Source organism: Tachypleus tridentatus, chromosome 7, assembly GCF_004210375.1.
Source record: "Tachypleus tridentatus isolate NWPU-2018 chromosome 7, ASM421037v1, whole genome shotgun sequence".
Lineage (NCBI taxonomy): Eukaryota > Metazoa > Arthropoda > Merostomata > Xiphosura > Limulidae > Tachypleus > Tachypleus tridentatus.
The window spans coordinates 17,301,788-17,319,494 of record NC_134831.1 but is presented as its reverse complement, the minus strand read 5'-3'; the positions used below and the strand labels follow the sequence as shown (position 1 = coordinate 17,319,494).

General features: G+C 31.5%; 1 protein-coding gene across 1 annotated transcript in view; it reads right to left on the bottom strand.

Moving 5' to 3' along the window:
- The window catches only part of LOC143255212 (xylosyltransferase oxt-like), a 62,548-nt gene that overhangs the window by 29,740 nt on the left and 15,101 nt on the right, over positions 1 to 17,707 (bottom strand). The window contains exons 7-11 of the mRNA XM_076510511.1: positions 17,477 to 17,640; positions 11,553 to 11,755; positions 5,882 to 5,962; positions 3,951 to 4,167; positions 214 to 390 (exon numbers count right to left, since the gene is read on the bottom strand). Coding sequence (XP_076366626.1) covers positions 214 to 390; positions 3,951 to 4,167; positions 5,882 to 5,962; positions 11,553 to 11,755; positions 17,477 to 17,640 — 842 coding nt within the window. The remainder of the gene's footprint in view (positions 1 to 213; positions 391 to 3,950; positions 4,168 to 5,881; positions 5,963 to 11,552; positions 11,756 to 17,476; positions 17,641 to 17,707) is intronic.

Here is a 17,707-nt window from a genome sequence, read left to right as displayed (position 1 = left end):
CTATCATAAACAAATATTAATTCACTCATGCGACTTGTGGTTTTTCACATTCTCATTACCAGTAATAAATTTCTACCAATATTAACACTCATTTATGCACCAAAAGAAAGAAAAGTAATTTTTATTGGAATCAAAGGTTTGCCTAATAAACATTTCAATTTTTTCATTAAAGCATTTGAGGATCCTTTTTATACAGAACACTAAAGAACATACTTGGATTCTCGGCCAGTCATCAGTCTTAAAATCATTTGGTGAACATCCACACCAGTCCACAACATGTCGATACTGACACTTGCATCCCTGTTTTCGTTTCCAGTTAGTTACATGGAGGTTGTTATCTATGATGCTTTCACAAAATTCACTGTTCTGAAGCACTGTGTGGAAAAAAGACTGAAAGAAAAGTGAACAAAAACTTGTCTCTATAGTTTGGCTGACTGTAAGTAAAACATCAACACAATAAGCTGAAAAAACTGTCACATAGGATAAAAATTCTGCTTTTTCATATTTGTTTGTCTCTTTTAAATGACTTATTTGAAATTATGAATCACATGGAAAAATGCAACATGTAAACACAGTGATGTAAATCCTTCTAATACATAATGATGTTTCTTGTATATATTTTCAATACTTTCTAAACCAGATGAAAAGAAATCCAAATCTCACATGAACTAAATAACTAACTTATCACAGCAAGCAACCAACATAGACTAATACTAAAAAAATAATTAAATACACTGTTCTTATACTCTTATCTATATTTAACTATAATGCACTGTTTCATCAGTTAACAATATTAAGACTTATAAAGTAACAACATGATAAATATAATAACTTGGATAAACTAATGCAACTTTACTGATGATAAAATGCCATATATGCTTTTCAACTTGTGTTGTTTTTTTACATTATATAATTTATTTTTATATTTCTTTTTCACTAGATTAATTTTAACATTATTGCAAAAGTTGTATAAATTTGTGTTGCATTCAATATCCAGTTTTTAATGTTTAGTTGATGCCAAATAAGAAATTTCAGAAAATATCAATTCATAAATGTACATTTAAACTTTGAAAATTAGTCACAATATGACTATTAAATTACCATTTTTAGAAGTTCTATGTTTTATAAATCATATATATACTTCTGGCTACTTGTTTTATGCTCCTAACTCACACTTAACCATTATAATACTCCATATTTCCATACTTATTCAAACATCCATATAAAAACATTTCATACAGACCTATTGGTTTTTCCATAGGTTCACATGTACATCCTGTTGCAACCTCTTTAACACAAGATAGTAATTTTTTCATTATAAAGTCTTATGAATATGAATACTATTAAATATATAAAGTTAAATCTTAATGATACTGTAGTGTATTTTGAGAATAAATTCCTTTCCATTTTTGTACCAGTTGATCAAGCTCTGGACTGTCATGTGAAATTAATTATCTAATTAGTTAAACAGAATGCTGAGGAAATATTCCATATTTTAACTATCTAGGAATATTTTATAAATAAATTTCTACTTTAGTAATTGATAGTTCTTCTCCACTATTACTTGTCAAACGTTTTTGTTTTGTTTTTTAAAGCAAATTCTCACATATTCAAAAAACCAGAATTTTTTAAGGTATATTAATAATATCTTTATTTATGCATTCTCAAAATTAACTTATTTATAATTATTATAATTTTCAGTTATGTAATGAAATATAAAAAAAAAGTTTTTTTTGTGTGTGTTAATTTTGTAATGGATTTAATATTATTTCATTATCTCTTTGTTTCAGTTTAATATACATTTATAAATGTATGTAACTTATATTTTTAAATGAGTATTGTGCAAGTCCTGCCTGTTCTCTAAACTTGTAGAAGCTACTTCAGCATAAAATCAACAATGTATATATCTACCTAAATACCAGTATTGTTGGGCCAACTTAATTTAGAAACAATCTTGTCTAATGAGTATATAAGGTAGCCATCCTGACATGCAGGGAAACAGTTTAATAATATTGTTGGTTTGCCATAATCAGTATGCTATAAACCTTGGATGCTATAATTGTGATAAATGCTTATTAACCAAAAAACTACAGGTATTTGACCAGGAATGTGTGTAGATTTTGAACATCTGAATCCATGCAACAACGGAAGACATTAAATGTTGTCGTTGGTGAAAAACTTAAGTTGCTTCAAGCCAGCTAGCCATCAAAATAAGTGCACATGTGGATCAACATTGAATTAATTTACTCTCCATGAACATTGATACAAAATTCAGTTCCAGACTGGATATGAGACAGAAGACTCAGTATTGTTTGCAAGTTTATAAAACTTTTGTAAATAAACCTTTATTATATAAATCGTATTGTTGTTTGTGTATTAAAATATATTTGTGTTAAGAAAGAAAACTGTGTGTATCAATCTTGTCAGCAAATATAAATTTGGTAGACAGTGACATTCAATTAACTTCTAAATTAAAATTAATATTTCTGGTTATTTGAAACCATAAAATGTAATGTACATAACCAATCAGACACTCATCCTAGATAAATTCTAATGCATAACAATTTGAAAGAGTTGGAAATAAAATAATTACTAGCATTTACAGAAAGCCTTATGTTACTTCCATGACACCCCACTGTAAATCTAATCATCATCCACAGAAAATTTCTTATAATTATGCTATCTTAACAGAGCCATACCTTTTTGTACTGTGAAAGAGAATTCACAGTTATAAACCAAATTATCTAAAATGCAAAATGCCCTATTACAGATTATGTCTAGGCTAAAGTTAAATGATAAAAAATATTACCTTCCTAAATCTCATCTTTCTCTTAACTCTAGTAAGAGTACAACAAGTTCCTAGTATTTCCTGTTGTATCCAAACTTACCAGAGACTTACTGTGTTCATTAGAAAATCTAATGTTTGACACAAGAACTGTTTATGCCCACATGAAACAGTTTGCCAGATCAAGGAGTAAAGATAAAAGATATATTGGTTAAATCTCACATTCATTAGAATATTATGACCAGATGCAAAATGATAGAAACTAAATAACCTGAGCTCTTTCAAAAGACTGACTTTTCATTTTCAATGGCAAACTGTTGCAATTTAATGATTGAGCTTGCCACTGTCTACCTTTCAAAAGCACTCGTGTTATAGCATTTTTATCATTTTGTACCAAGACTGATTAAACATGCATGTTTTTCTGACATCAAAAAAAAGTCATATTAATATGGTGGAATTTGGAAATTTTCATAGTTACACACAAGTTTGAATCTTGGCATAATATAAAATGGAACAAAGGTTTCATTTCACAGCAGTTTAAATTTCAAAAAATTCAAAAGCAATATTTAGAACCTATACACATTTTAAAAGCAAGAGAAATGCCTTTAAATCATAAAGACAATCTTGTTATTACATAAGATTTGACTGAATTTGTTCTCCAACCTTTTACTTTTTGCATATCATTCTTACATAAACCCTTACAGAATTAGAAAACATTGTTATTTTATAAATATTTTACACATGATCTTTGTGAATCTGACTGAAGACAGTCCTAGGTTATTGTTGAAACATGTCATAGTTTTAATACATTATTGTAGAATGTTAATCATTGGTTTTATCACTATTAATATTTGCTGTACAGTACGCTTCCCTGTGTAAATATTGTATGCATGCTCCTTTTCTTGTTAACAAATACTACTCAATTCCAACCATACAACAACAACTTATGATGTGACTTATATTTAAAACAAAACTGATAAGTTTTTATTCACTTTATTTCAGTATAAAAAGAATAACTCAATTTTACTTATGCAAAGTCACAAAATAACTTACTCTGCCCTCTTCCTTAAAATTATTAATCTTTTCAGCTCAGGAACTGATTAATTACTGATCCCTATAACTTAAGTTTATAAGTGAAATGTTTGACATCCAAGAGATTACTTACTTCTGCAGGAAGAAGAGTGTAGCTGAAGACAGTCTTCAATCCAGCCAAAAGCTCATTGTTTTCCTTTACCACATAAGAAGAAAAGTCTCTACTTAAGGCAACCCAGTCACTTCCACCATCTATTCGTATACCCCAAGGCAATGTACGTTCTCCTATTCTCCACATGTGCGTATCACATTCATAAAAAGTTTTATCTAAGCCCTGTTTTGCAATAAATCTGAAAACCATATTAAAGATTAATTTTTAAAAAATTAAAATTACACGTTGAGAAATAAACTGACATTTTACATTTCACTGTATTTATTGCACAGCTGTTTTAACCCCTTGACTGCAGTTGCTTTAAATACATGCCATATACTGTATAAAAATTTGCATTCAATTGCCAGAGGTGGACTGTACCCTATACCACAACATCAGTAATCAACAAGTTAACAAGCAATCTCTGATTGAGTGGCAGCAGAATTGGTAGGGCTTTTTATAGAAACCATATCTAGTATTTAATCTAAATTTCTGAAAACCTTCAAGGATATGCATTACCTTATGAGGAATCTAGAGATGTACATTGATCTAATATACAGTTTGATAATACTCAAATAATTAATAATTTATTTTTGTCAGTAGATTTTGGTAATTTTTTATGCTAATTTAGACAACAAGTGTCATGGCACTGTTGTAGCACATTATCTATGGAATATTTGCCATTGCAAGATATTTCTGTAAAACATGTGAGGAACTGTTGAGATACTAAACCAGTATCATTGAGCATTTGGTCTTGTCAAGATGGAAACATAGTAGAATTCAAAGTTAGCTTGCAACTGCGAAGTAACAAAATGTCCAAGGTGTTACAAATGTAGCAGCCAGAAATGCAATCACCATGCAACATCATTTGCCCAAAAAGGTAACCATACGAAAAGCAACAGAAGTTTCAGCTGAGATGGTGCTGTCAAGTGCCAAAAACAAGCAAGTTTATGCACAGAAGTGGTAAACTTGTAGATATATCTAATGACTTGCTTTCTGCTGGTGATAAGAGCAAAATCATTCATGATCATGTAAAAGACAGAAATTATACTTTTTCCAATTGATTTGCAAGCATATTATAAAGAATTTAGTAAGATCAGTATGAAATCTAGCTTTTACATGGCTCACTTCTGACATTAAGAGCACCTTCCTAGAGAGGGCACTTGGGCAGTCAGAAAGTTGCCCTTAACATTGAGTTTCTATTATATATGTACATATATCTGTGTAAACCAAAAGTATCACAAAGAGATTCAAAAAATCAACATTAATTTTTCCATTACCAGTCCTTGTTGTCATCATTAAAACTCAAAACAGACAATGTCTGTGGCCATAGCACCCAAAGGAGTTAACTGTTGGGGATACAAGATACAGATGTCAAACTAGCCAGCAACTAATGAAAAACAGTTAAGGGTTAATTCCCTACCCTCCTCCATTTCTGTTAAAAATTTATTCAAGTGTAAACCAGGTGAGCTGAGACAAGCCCAGCTATCTCAGTTGGCCTTTGTGCCCTGTATACTTAAATAATTTAAAGTTAATCACTCATAAACTAAGTATGACTTTGAATATCTAATGACCTCTGCATTATTCACAAGGTAACCTTGGTAATGAAGAGTTTACTTCCTAATATAATTTCATATTTATTATAAAACAGTATACACATTTCTTCACATGCCAATCTTTACAGCCATTATTTTTTAATTTATATATGAATAATTGAACATTATCCATGAAATAATTACTATTGCTATAAATTGTTAGAAATCTTTTTAATTGAGAAATAATTCCTTTTAGCAGTAGAGATGAAACAATGATGTTGGGGAAGGGTAGACAAAAATGTGAAAATCAAATAGCATTTTTTATCAAAAGAAAACACTGTATATATCTATACACACACACACATACAGCCATCTAACCTTTTAGTACCTTGACCATGGGACTTGACAAAATTCTTGCCCTTGTTCGCAGTTAGAAAACCTTCCAATTGGGATAAAGATCTGCAACACACAAGAAATAATTTCAACTGTGTTATACATTTTTCTATATATGTAACACAAAAACAATTAGGATCATACAATTTTTTCTGTTTCTTTCTAATGTTCAAAAATGTACAATAACTAAGAAAACTGTAACTATTATTTTTTCCAATGCAATAGAAATAGAACTTACCAAAGCTTCAGGAAGTTAAGTAATAAGAGAAAATAAAGATACCTAATGAAATAAGAAAAAGTAGACAACTGAGTTGCCTTACCTAAAAATGTATTTCACATGTATTCTCACCTCTCTGCACAACAAGGAGCTTTTATCATGTACATGCTACCAAATAAATTCCTGTTCTTGCAACAAGATTTAAATAAATATCCCACCTCTAAATGTGTTAACATATATTGACCAACATATGATGTAATCATTAGACTATAACCCTCCAGTTATGGGATAGCTGCATGTTATAGATGTGCAGTAAGTCCCATACACACTTGCATCAGAACAACCTCATTCTTGATGAGGCAAACTAAATGCACCAGATGTAGTGAAAATGTGGTAGATGATGTAGAGAGGTGAGTATCTATCCAAAATACATTTTCTGGAGAAGAAAATGTTTACAATTATATTTGTCATAAGATATTGGTATTAGAACTATTACACTGTTAAACACTACTTTCTTTAGTCTTTCAGGGATTTTCAATAATTAGAAGTGTATATAATAACAGTGTTTCAACAACACTACATTTGTCATATCCACTGCCAATGACATTTCACTCAATCTAAAGCTCTTCAAAACGGCTGAGGTGTGATAAATACAACAGTGGTCAGAACACTATTTATATAAGCTGTATGACATTATGTTACAAAAATATTAATTTCAAAAACATTACTCACCTCTCTGTACATCAAAAGCGTTATAATTTCACATTACAGATTGAGGAAAAGCCAAAGTTTATAAATTACAAAAATAATGTCCTTTCTATAAGCATTAAAATTCAAGAGATGGTGCTAACATGTTTCTAATATGAAAATAATGATATATTGCTCAAGAGTCCAGGCTACTGAACATGAAGGTGTAGTGGGGCTAGAACAATAAATCATACTGTTCCTTACTGGGTAATTCATAATGCAGCAAGGTGTCTTGAACCACATCATGAGATAATGCCACAGCCATATTTCTCAAATAAATAGTGCATCTATTCAGTCTTGTACCACTTCCTGATAAAGAATACTCAATATTGACTTCCCAAGGATTAGGAATAGGGAAGCAAGAGTTCTTCCATAATCCACTAGAAAGAAAGGAGGGTCAACTCACAGCAAAGAGCATTCAAAAATTGTATGGCCCAGTGTCATCAAGCAAATCATGTGACATTAGATCACACTCCAGAGAGAGTGCAATGGATTATTACAACTATAAACATAAGGCAAAGGCAGATGTGATGGTAAGCACATATCTACACACTCCTTGTGTGTGTTGAATAAGATGGTTGCAATACCTCTAAAAAAAAGAGGAGGAGAAAAATAAACAACTCAGAGACAATATGAATAGCTAAAAATGGTGACTGTAATAGGATGAAACACAAGGTAGGTTAACATTCATTTAGTGTTACTTATGAGACACTAATGTATCTGAATCATCCACATCTCCTCCTGTAATGGCTGGAGACAAAATAAGTTGCAAGATAACAAAACTAAGGAGAGAAGATACAAAAAATAACAAATGGTCAGCATCCTTAAAAAAAACTAGCCATGTGCAGTGCACAACCCAACCAGACAAGCTACAAAACAGAGAGAAATCCCTTTGCAAGAAAAATACATTGGCAAGTGCCCTAAATAGGAGCAATATAAGGAAATATATATATATATATATTGATCATAAAAACAGAGGAGATGAGTTGGTTTGGAATGACTGTACAGAAATAAATGGAAAAACATAGAATCATCCCCCTCAAACCATTTAACCTTTGAGGTAGTATTTAAAGAAGATGGTAAAAGAATTGTAGAGTTTAAGATTAAGTACTAAATGAATGGAAGTGAGTAGCAAAGAGGACGTGGAAAAACCATGATAGGTTGCCAATAGTGGGAACAAATCCAGAGAGAACATCAATGGATGTAACATTCACTCTATGGTATAGATTCAAGCCTAAGTGAAATAGTCAATTCATCACCATCGACCAAGCTTTTGAGACATGATAGATCAACAACTGTATGTAGTGGCCCTGAGACCAAAAAAAAAACCAGAGAAACAGAAGTCCTGCAAGCAAATGCTTCTCTATTTGCATAATTAAAAATATAACAGAGGTGTATAAACTAAGCATGATAAGAAGAGCATACAGAAGATAAGCTTGAAAGCAGCCATAAACCTAAGGACAAAGAAAAAAAAATCTTTGCCAGTGAAGACCAGATGTTGGAAATGGATCAGATGTCCAAACCTGCACTTCACCATAACAAAAGCAGTGGAAAGGTGAGGTCATATGATTGTTTGGCATTAAACATACATTAAAAAATGTATCACCTGTGCAACACTCACCAATAGTATAGAAACCCACATATTCAAGTTGAAGGATCTTAAAGACTGGCTTCCGAGTCCTGAAGTCTCCAAAAAGATTCAAATTTGGGTAACTAAGGAGAAAAGGGGCATACAGGTTCAGGAGGAATCAAGACACCTCATCTTCCACAGCAGGTATAAAATATACCTCTGGAGATACCTACACTGACAGACCAGAAGATGGTGAAGGGAATATTTACTGGCACATTCAAGAGGAACAAGGAGTTAAAAGAGAGATCCTGATAAAAAAATTAATGGAAATGCAGGGTGGGGGTTGAAATTGAAACAATCAAACAAGCCACCCCCAATAATGATTCTAAAAGGAGAAAGGAATTGCAAAACAGAAAGCCATGTTAGAAGAGGCAAATAGGGGGCAAACATTTATAGAGTTGTAGAATAAAATGCCTGAAAAATGTGGTTTCTGAAAACAATCCTATCTGATCCATTGCAAAAAAAAAAAAGAAGTCATAGCAAACTTAAAGGGAAGAACCAAAAACAAAGTGTTTGACCACTGCATACAAACCAAAAGATGTGAAAAGTGTTCATATAAGTTAAGATGTGAAGAAAGTGTTTGAGAACCCAAATAGATCAACCATCAGAAAGTGAAACTGTTGAATTAGAACCAAGGAAAGGCCAGAGTTGAGTCAAGTGGGACAGACTGATATTTAGCTGATAATCTCCCATTTTAGTAATGAGAAAAAATATGGGAGTAAAAAATTCCTCAAGAAAGTTGAGGAATTGTCTTTTGCCATTTGACATAGATGAGGTGGATAGTAAACGGACAAAAAATATCCATGAGAATCTACCCACAGAACTCAATATGCTACAATGAAGGGAGTCCACATTGGCTAAGTGGCATAGCACAACTCCCACAAAGTGGCATCAGACAAATTTCCTCCAAGATATATGATGGTCAGCCAGTCCTAAAAGGGGAGGGAGACAGTGGATAACAACAATAATGACAAAAAAAAAAAAAAGAAGAGAAAAGTTATCAACTTCACAAGGTCACATATGCTGAGAAACCTTATTGGGTCCCTCTTCCTAAGATCAAGCAACCAAAGCAAGAAGAAATGACTGCAAAAGAGCAACATAAACCCAAGCTACCCCAAAAACCACATACAAAAGAAACAATGCAAGTGAGACAGATCCCAGAGAGATGAGTAAGGGAAACAAATATCAAAGTAAGGCAACTTAATAAAAGACACCACAAAAACAAATAGAATAGAAATATGGGCAGGTTGCCTGAGTGAAAATGATATAGTTATGATGAAAAGCTTCCAAATAAAGAAGCATGAAAATAAACAAAGATGTCAAAGAAGAGATGAAGAAAAGCAGATGGAGATAAAGAAATGGGAAGATCCTTAAACACAAAAAAAGAATCAGGTGATAGAATCTCATGCAACAAGGGAGCCCAAGATTCAGCAAAGAATTACTGGATTAAAATAAAAAAACATGCAGCGAAGGACAAAAGTGGCTATAAATAAACCATGTTAGAGACAGGTACTGAGAAGCAAAAGCAGAAATGAGAACAGTGATGGTAAAATACTCAGCTTAATTAACAGAAACAAGAGATTAGAAATGCTTGCTCTGAGATCAAAATATCACTGACCATCAGAGTGTCTACAATAACCACTGCAATATTGGTCAGCTCTTGTTAAGAAGTGTTTAAAATCTCAGGAGAAGTTGAAAATGTGAAAGTAAATGCATAATCCAGTTAAACCACAAAATTAATATTCTGGTAGCCTTTTGTTTATATTTTATTTTATCAGTTAGAAAGAGTGTGTGTCAGGTATGATAACAATGCATAGGTCTCATGACAACCTTAAAATAAACAAGTGAAACATACGTAGAGACATGTGTCCCCAAAGGTACAAGGTTGATGAAAATAAAATCAAACTGAAGACAATTCAGATGAAAGTTTTAATTGTTAATTTAACAATTTAGTAATACTGTTTCAATTAATTAAGTAAAGCAAGATTACACCTTGATTCGTTATGCAACTATAAGTGCACAAATTCTGGTAAATTTTATAGAAAAAAAAAATTCTGAAAACTATCAGTGCCAAAGATAGAATAAATGTGTTCACATGCTAAAGCTTATGAAGGTTGCTGTGCTTGAAGAATATGTTAGCCTCCTATTGATGAAGAGCTGCAGCCTAAAGATTTGTTTTGAATTTTGCACAAAGCTATAACCACCAACTCTTGTGCTACTCTTTTACCAACAAATAGTGGAATTGACCATCACTTTATAACACCCCTATGGCTGAAAGGACAAGCATATTTGGTATGACAGGGACTCAAACCCACAACACTCATATTATGAGTTGAGCTCTCTAACCACCTGGCCATACCAGGCCATAGCCTAAGGAAGATAAAAGACTGGCACATGTTGACAAGTGTAGGGGTGGGAGGTTTGTTCAAAGTTTGTGGTATGCACAGGAATTTACAGGACAGTGTTCATGAGGTAATAGTTCTTTGTAGTAAAGAGAGGTAAGTAGCATTTCTTAAAGTGAAAATCTTTATTGGGGCACAATTAATAAAACTGGTTTCTGTGTATATGAGGCAGCAGCACTACAGAAATAGAAACATCATAAATGAACTCAAAAGATTAAAAAAAGTAATTTTCACATTTCCAAGAAAAATCACAAAAAATAAATATTCAAAATGCTAGTAAACATAAGATTTTTAAAACATTGTATTATTTTCTACATGTACAAATCCAGAAATTAATGACTTTATTAGGATTTCTTTAAGCTTAAAGATATAAATTTTAGGTATTTAAAAAATGAAAGCTTTATATTTACATTTCCTTTTTCTACATTGGTGAAAAAAAATTATTTAGTGTTTATGACTGAAAATAAAATTCAATACACTTGGCTGTTGGATCAACTTCTACTTTCATCTTTTTTAAAATACATTCAAATACTTAAATGGATACAATTTGAAAAATTATTTCAAAACCAACATTAAATATGACAGAACAACTGAAAATATGTTTCTTTTAATATTACGACACAAAAGCTTTTCAAAACAGTTTTCACTTAAAAAACTTACTTTATGGGAAAATCACTTTCACTGAGATTTAACACATAATCCCACTTCCACTTCTGATAATCAAGCAAGTCACTAATACAATGAAGAAGCATTTTAAGCAGACTTGCTCCTCCCCAGATTGTAGAAAGCCTCCGACGAGAAAGACGGATGTTGCGAAACTTCTTCTCCAGAGGTAAAAGTTCCCGGAAAAGATAATCTTGACGCTGGATCATAAATGGTAACCACAATTCAAATATGTATTTTATATTCGCCCCAAAGTAATATTATCATTACACTGTCTCTTTTCTTATTATAATTATCCAAATTTATGTTTGCTTGATGTACAAATATATTTTCTTTGTATGAAAAATAGAAACTGGAATACATAAAATTATATAATTAAATATACATTAATATATAACTTGTATTTCCACTACACAATCTATTTGATTGTGGAATACTTCAATATAATTTCTAAAATTAATGTTACATTAACTAAAACTTTACCTGAAATTCACAAACTTAATTCAGTATAGTAACTTTATTAAAGTCTCCTGTTGCTATATGAAGTCATACATCACAATTTATATAAAGATAAAATAAAACAGGTTTTTTTTCAGTACTTCAGAATAACTTGTAAAAATGAAACTTGAGTGATTTGCTGCTATAGTTTCTGTAATTCATTTCATTTCTCACAATAAGCTTGCAAAAACAACTTCACACAAATTTAGTTACACTTCAGTAAAAAATATCCTGTAAAACATACAAATGTATGCACAAACCTTTTTGAACAAATTATTCTTTTATTTTAATAGACGACCTCAAAATCTACGAAATTATGATACCAAAAACTGCAGCAATAATTCTATCCTCCTAAATTTGTATAAAATGCAAAAATTATACCAAACCCATAGTGCATAAAACTTGAGAATCATTTTAGTAGATCTTAAGCCTATGCGATAAAGTCCTTGTTGTTTCTAATGCATATTGTTTTACTTAATAGTGCTTTTATTTCCAGAGCTTTTATTCAGTTTTGATTCTAACTTCTTCCAACTTTTGTACTTTTTAAACCTGGTGAGAAAGAACATGAATAACGAAGAACTGTAATAAATTTAAACTCACTCATCAAGTTGGGGTCAACATATAACCTCAATAAACAAATAAATTTGATTTCTGTTCTGGTTTTCATTCTTCAGATAATTAGTAGCCGATCAAAATGCAGTTCAAGGGAAAGCCAAGCATGAAAGGATTATGAGATGTAGTCATCAAATTAACAGCTTTTAAAATTTTTGAAGAAATGTACATAAGTTGAGTATGTTATATTAAAATAATTTCATTGCTTCACCTATGCCTTTACATTCCATGCTTGATCATGTTCTAACTATTTAGATAAACATACAGAAGTATGTTACACTGAAAGAATTCTGTTGTCTCACTACACTGTTACAATCCACACTTAGCCATGCACCATAACAGTAACCATGAAGCAAAGTTTCTATTGTAAATGGTTTTATCATAGAGTTGTCACATCCATAGCACACCAGTCTTCCTTGAGGCTTTCCATGAACTATCTAATGTATGGGGACAAAGGTTTGCTAGTGCCAGTTTCAACAGTCTGATCATGCAGAAATTTAAATGCACAGCATCTGGTGAATTTACCAGTGCATCTTCCTATGGAATAGCACAAATACTAATTTATTCTTCAGTTGATTGAAGTATATGCTAGTTGAAAACCTACATTGTGAAAGCAACTTGTCCACATGACTACTGGCACTTTTCCAAATGGAGGCCTCTTTTGCTTATGTTGTGCATTTCTGACAGCACAAATGGACAAGATCTCATCACTAGCCTTTATGTTAGTGGATTTTCATCTGTTAAAAGACACTTTACTCTGCTTATCATGGCTGGGAAACTAGTAGTTTTAGGTCCCTTTCTAGATAGTTCTGGTTCACCAAGGCAATCCTTGCTCCTTTGTTTTCTTTAAATATTAAAGATATCCTCATCTTGGAAATTCTAAATCTCTGAACAACCTTTATGTGAACATTTTATGTGAAAATGAACTGTTACATTCCTAAAGACAATCTATTTTCACTGGCATCAAACTACCAATGAAATGTAAAACAATGTCAAAATGTAGTTCTAATATATACTATTTTACTATGACTGTCATGTGGCTTGCTAATATGCATGTTCATAATAATTTTAATACAAGCGTTCACACCCTGTATATTAAAGCACTGTTACAGATATTTATACCTTCTTTTATAAATGTTTTAAACACCTGGACTGAGTTTTCTGTGTAAAATAGGCAAGACAAATCTATAGAAAATTCAGTTTACATATAGCACATTCATAAAAAAAGAACTAAAACAGCAAAACAAAAACGAATTAAGATGTATTAACCTTTTATCTTCCTTTTATGAGACTTGAAGAGCACATCAAATTTCTCTCTTAGTCAATTCTTCAATGATGACAAAGTACTGCAGAGTGTAATTTATTCTATTCAACATAGCCAAAAGCCAACTATTCTAATATAACTATGACATGAACTAAATGCATGCAAGATAATTTTTTCTTTCACATATAACAAGCAACTAAAAATTGTACAAATTCATGAGCCTACTCTTACCCCAAGAATTAGCTAAGTCATAATTTTCAGGAATTTGTTTTACTATTATACAAGCTATACAATAGGTAATAGCCAAATTCATTGGAAGTTTTATTACAAACAAACAAACAAAAATATTCAACTTGTAATTGGTTTAAATTTTAATTCCAAGTACAATAACATACAACAGATTTAACAAACTTCATACATCAGTAAAAACACCTCATAGCAGCTGAATATATCTAAAGAACTTGTCTTTCTTAAACGTCCCTTTTTGAAATGGAAAATGTTAAGTCTCCTGTAAGTGTGGTTTATACAGTTCTTGAATATATGACTATTGAAATAAACTTGTGCAAAAATCTAGCACTCAGGCTACATTCTGTCATGTTTTTCCACACTGATAAAAATTAATTCTGTTTTTCACATGTTCTCTTTTACCAGATTATACTGTACCTCAGATAAAAAGGCAAAAAGTAAACAAACTGTAAAAAGATTTTCGCTTCTGCTACTTTTTTTCTGTGATATTTCAGCTGCTGGCTGTGTTTACCATCCATTCTATAAATACAAATATGAAACATGTGACCTAAATGCATACAACTTCTGTATATTACCAGACAGGTGTAGAAATTCATGTGATCTCCTTTCTATTTCTACAGTAAATCCAGCTATAGAATGCTAATAATGATAGTTACCTTGTAATAGACTACTTCCACAAATCATGAAGCAAAATAACTTTTATAAGTTCATAAAACATATTTAGAACCATCAAATTAAACTGAATCGCTATATGAAAGGATTACCATGCTTTTACAGAATTCATAAAAATCTGTCTACACTCAGAGCTCAAAATACATTCCAATCAAACTCACAACTAACAGCAATAATGTGAAACAAATTCCAAATAACAAAAGGGGGAAAAAAAGTGATGCAAGTACAATTGCAAGGAATCATTTAAATACACAACTCAATGAAATTAATATAATTTCTTAACAGAAAAAACTATCCCTTAAGGAGAAAACTAAAAATTAACCTAGCAGCTGATACAGTTAATCAAACGCATTCTTACTTAGAAAATGCACAGTTTCGTCAGTTGAGCACCATTGCTGTTTACAGTATTTTCAACCATAAACTCAATATTATTGAGTTTCAAACAGCTTAGCAGGGTTCATGAATTTCAATGAACTCAAAATTCCATTATCATTTTATCCAGGAAAGATAAATCAATTGTCACTTTCCAAAAATAATTTTATTATACACATAAATTCAATCAATGTAAACAATATTTTTACATCACTGAAAGCAACAAATTTCAAACAAATTAAATATTAATATTAAATGCTGAAGAACTGAACACATTGTTTATAGATAACCATGAGAGAATTACAACAGAAAGCTTACAACCATAATTGATATTACAACCTCATTCTTGGAAATGTTACAAAATGAATAGCATGAAAAAAAACAAACTATCTTCAAGGTTAAGGGCATTATACATGGGGTAAATCTGCTACACTACATGCAATTTCTGTAAACATCCTGCCACTACTTAACTCATGATAATTCACTTCAGTTAACTATTCAGTATTAACTCTGCCATACCAAAAAAAAAAAAAATCCCCACTAGTTTTTGTCCTAATAACAAATGGGAGATATGTGCTTGACTTTTTAAAACTGTCCATCAAATAGTTCCAGAAGTTAACATTTTCCTAAACTGAAAATATATTTCCAATAATACTTACCCCCATTGACAACATGGCTATTCTTCAACATCAGCTTTGTTTATATAAGTATTGGTCTTGCATGCTCCAATCTTTTATCTTCTATTAAATGCTCTTGACAAATTTGCAAATTTTTCCACCCTTGTCAATGTGCCCTCTTATCTTGATACTGCATACAAGAACTTTACTTAATGTAATTTTTTTTGTTGTTTTTTAGATTTACACCAGCTCTTAAGTAGGGAGGCAAATATTATTAAAAATACATTTTCAGTTTAGGAAGATAACTCAAGACATACTCACTGTCAACTGATAATATAGCAAGAATAATACACTGAGAAAGTGGAGGAGCTGATGTGGTAAAGACTTCCACTAGTAGAATGTGAGGAACAGAGCTATAGAAACAATGGAACAGGTAAACCAAGTTTCCTAACTTTTTAAAAGAAACTGACCCCAACTTAGTCAATCCTCTTTAGCTTTTCTTACAGAGCATACTACAACCAGTAGTAAGAATAATCAAATTAACTGCTGGTTTCTAACTGGATTGAAAAAAAACATCTGTTGGAAAACACTTGCTTCAAAGTAGTATCCAGTAAAAACAATATGTAATGGACCCTGAAAAAGTCCACAAGGAAGGAGCAAACTAAAAAGGGACCCTCAAAGAAAAAGGCCAAAAATCTCACAAATCCAAATGACTAATTGAAGAAAAGGAACATAATTCAAACTGGACTTGTGAGAAGTGTACTTTGTAAAGAAAGATGTCAGAAAACTGAATCCAAATTCTCTCCAAGATCAATAAAAAAGGTAACTTCAGAAGCTCTAGGAAAAAAACACTCAAGACCAAATAAATTTCTTCATCTCCCAGCAGATAAAGACACAGACAGCCCCATCTGTTAATAGAGAGATCCAGATAACAAAGGAAGAGTAGTGAAGATTTGTTTAGTCCCCTTGCTAACAACAGCCATACGGGAATTCATAACCTCAAATATCATGTCCAAATTCTATTTCTGTTGATTTTTTTTTGTAGCTTACAATTATACTGAAATCCACAAGGTGGCACAAAAATCACAATCCATAAAAAAACAACATGTAATACTTTGTCAAAAAAAACCATAACCAACACTTTGAGAAAAGTGATTACATTACCTAAGTAAGGCGCCTATATATACAGAACCAAGATAGAAGGCGGAGAAATTTGCAAATTAAATATTCCCATGGGCATTAAAGTGGGGTATAAGAGACTGAAGCATGCAAGACAAATGTTAAATAAGCAAAGCCAATGTTGAAGAATAGCTATATTGTCAGCAGATAAGTTTATTTTGGAATATTTAATTACATTGTTTCTGCTTTTGTATCTTAATTAAATATCAAATTCAGCAAAGTTAAATATTTTGATTTGAAACACATGTCAACTGAAGTGTAACTGTTAGAGCTATATTAAACTGCTATATTTACTAGCAGACATCAATAAAAATAGATTATCAACATCACAAATCATAAAAATGGTTAACAAAATTCTACATACACAACTTGGCTTGCAAACATTTTTTTTCTCTCTCAGTCTCATTAACTTTAAACACATGCTGTTGAAAAGTCATATCACGATATACAAATCAACTTACAGAATCTACATGAATATAAAAATAATGCCGTTTATGGTACAAGGCTTTGATAAGGCGATGGACTTGACGGACAGCTCGACCATTTACTGTGAGCAGGAAGACAATAGTGACAGGGTCCTGTTTCTGTGTATCTACTGCTGGCAATGCTTCATTTTTTGGTATCTCTAAATGCAAAGATTTAAAATGTACTTAATTTTATAAAACACAAATAACAATGGCATGAAATAAGAG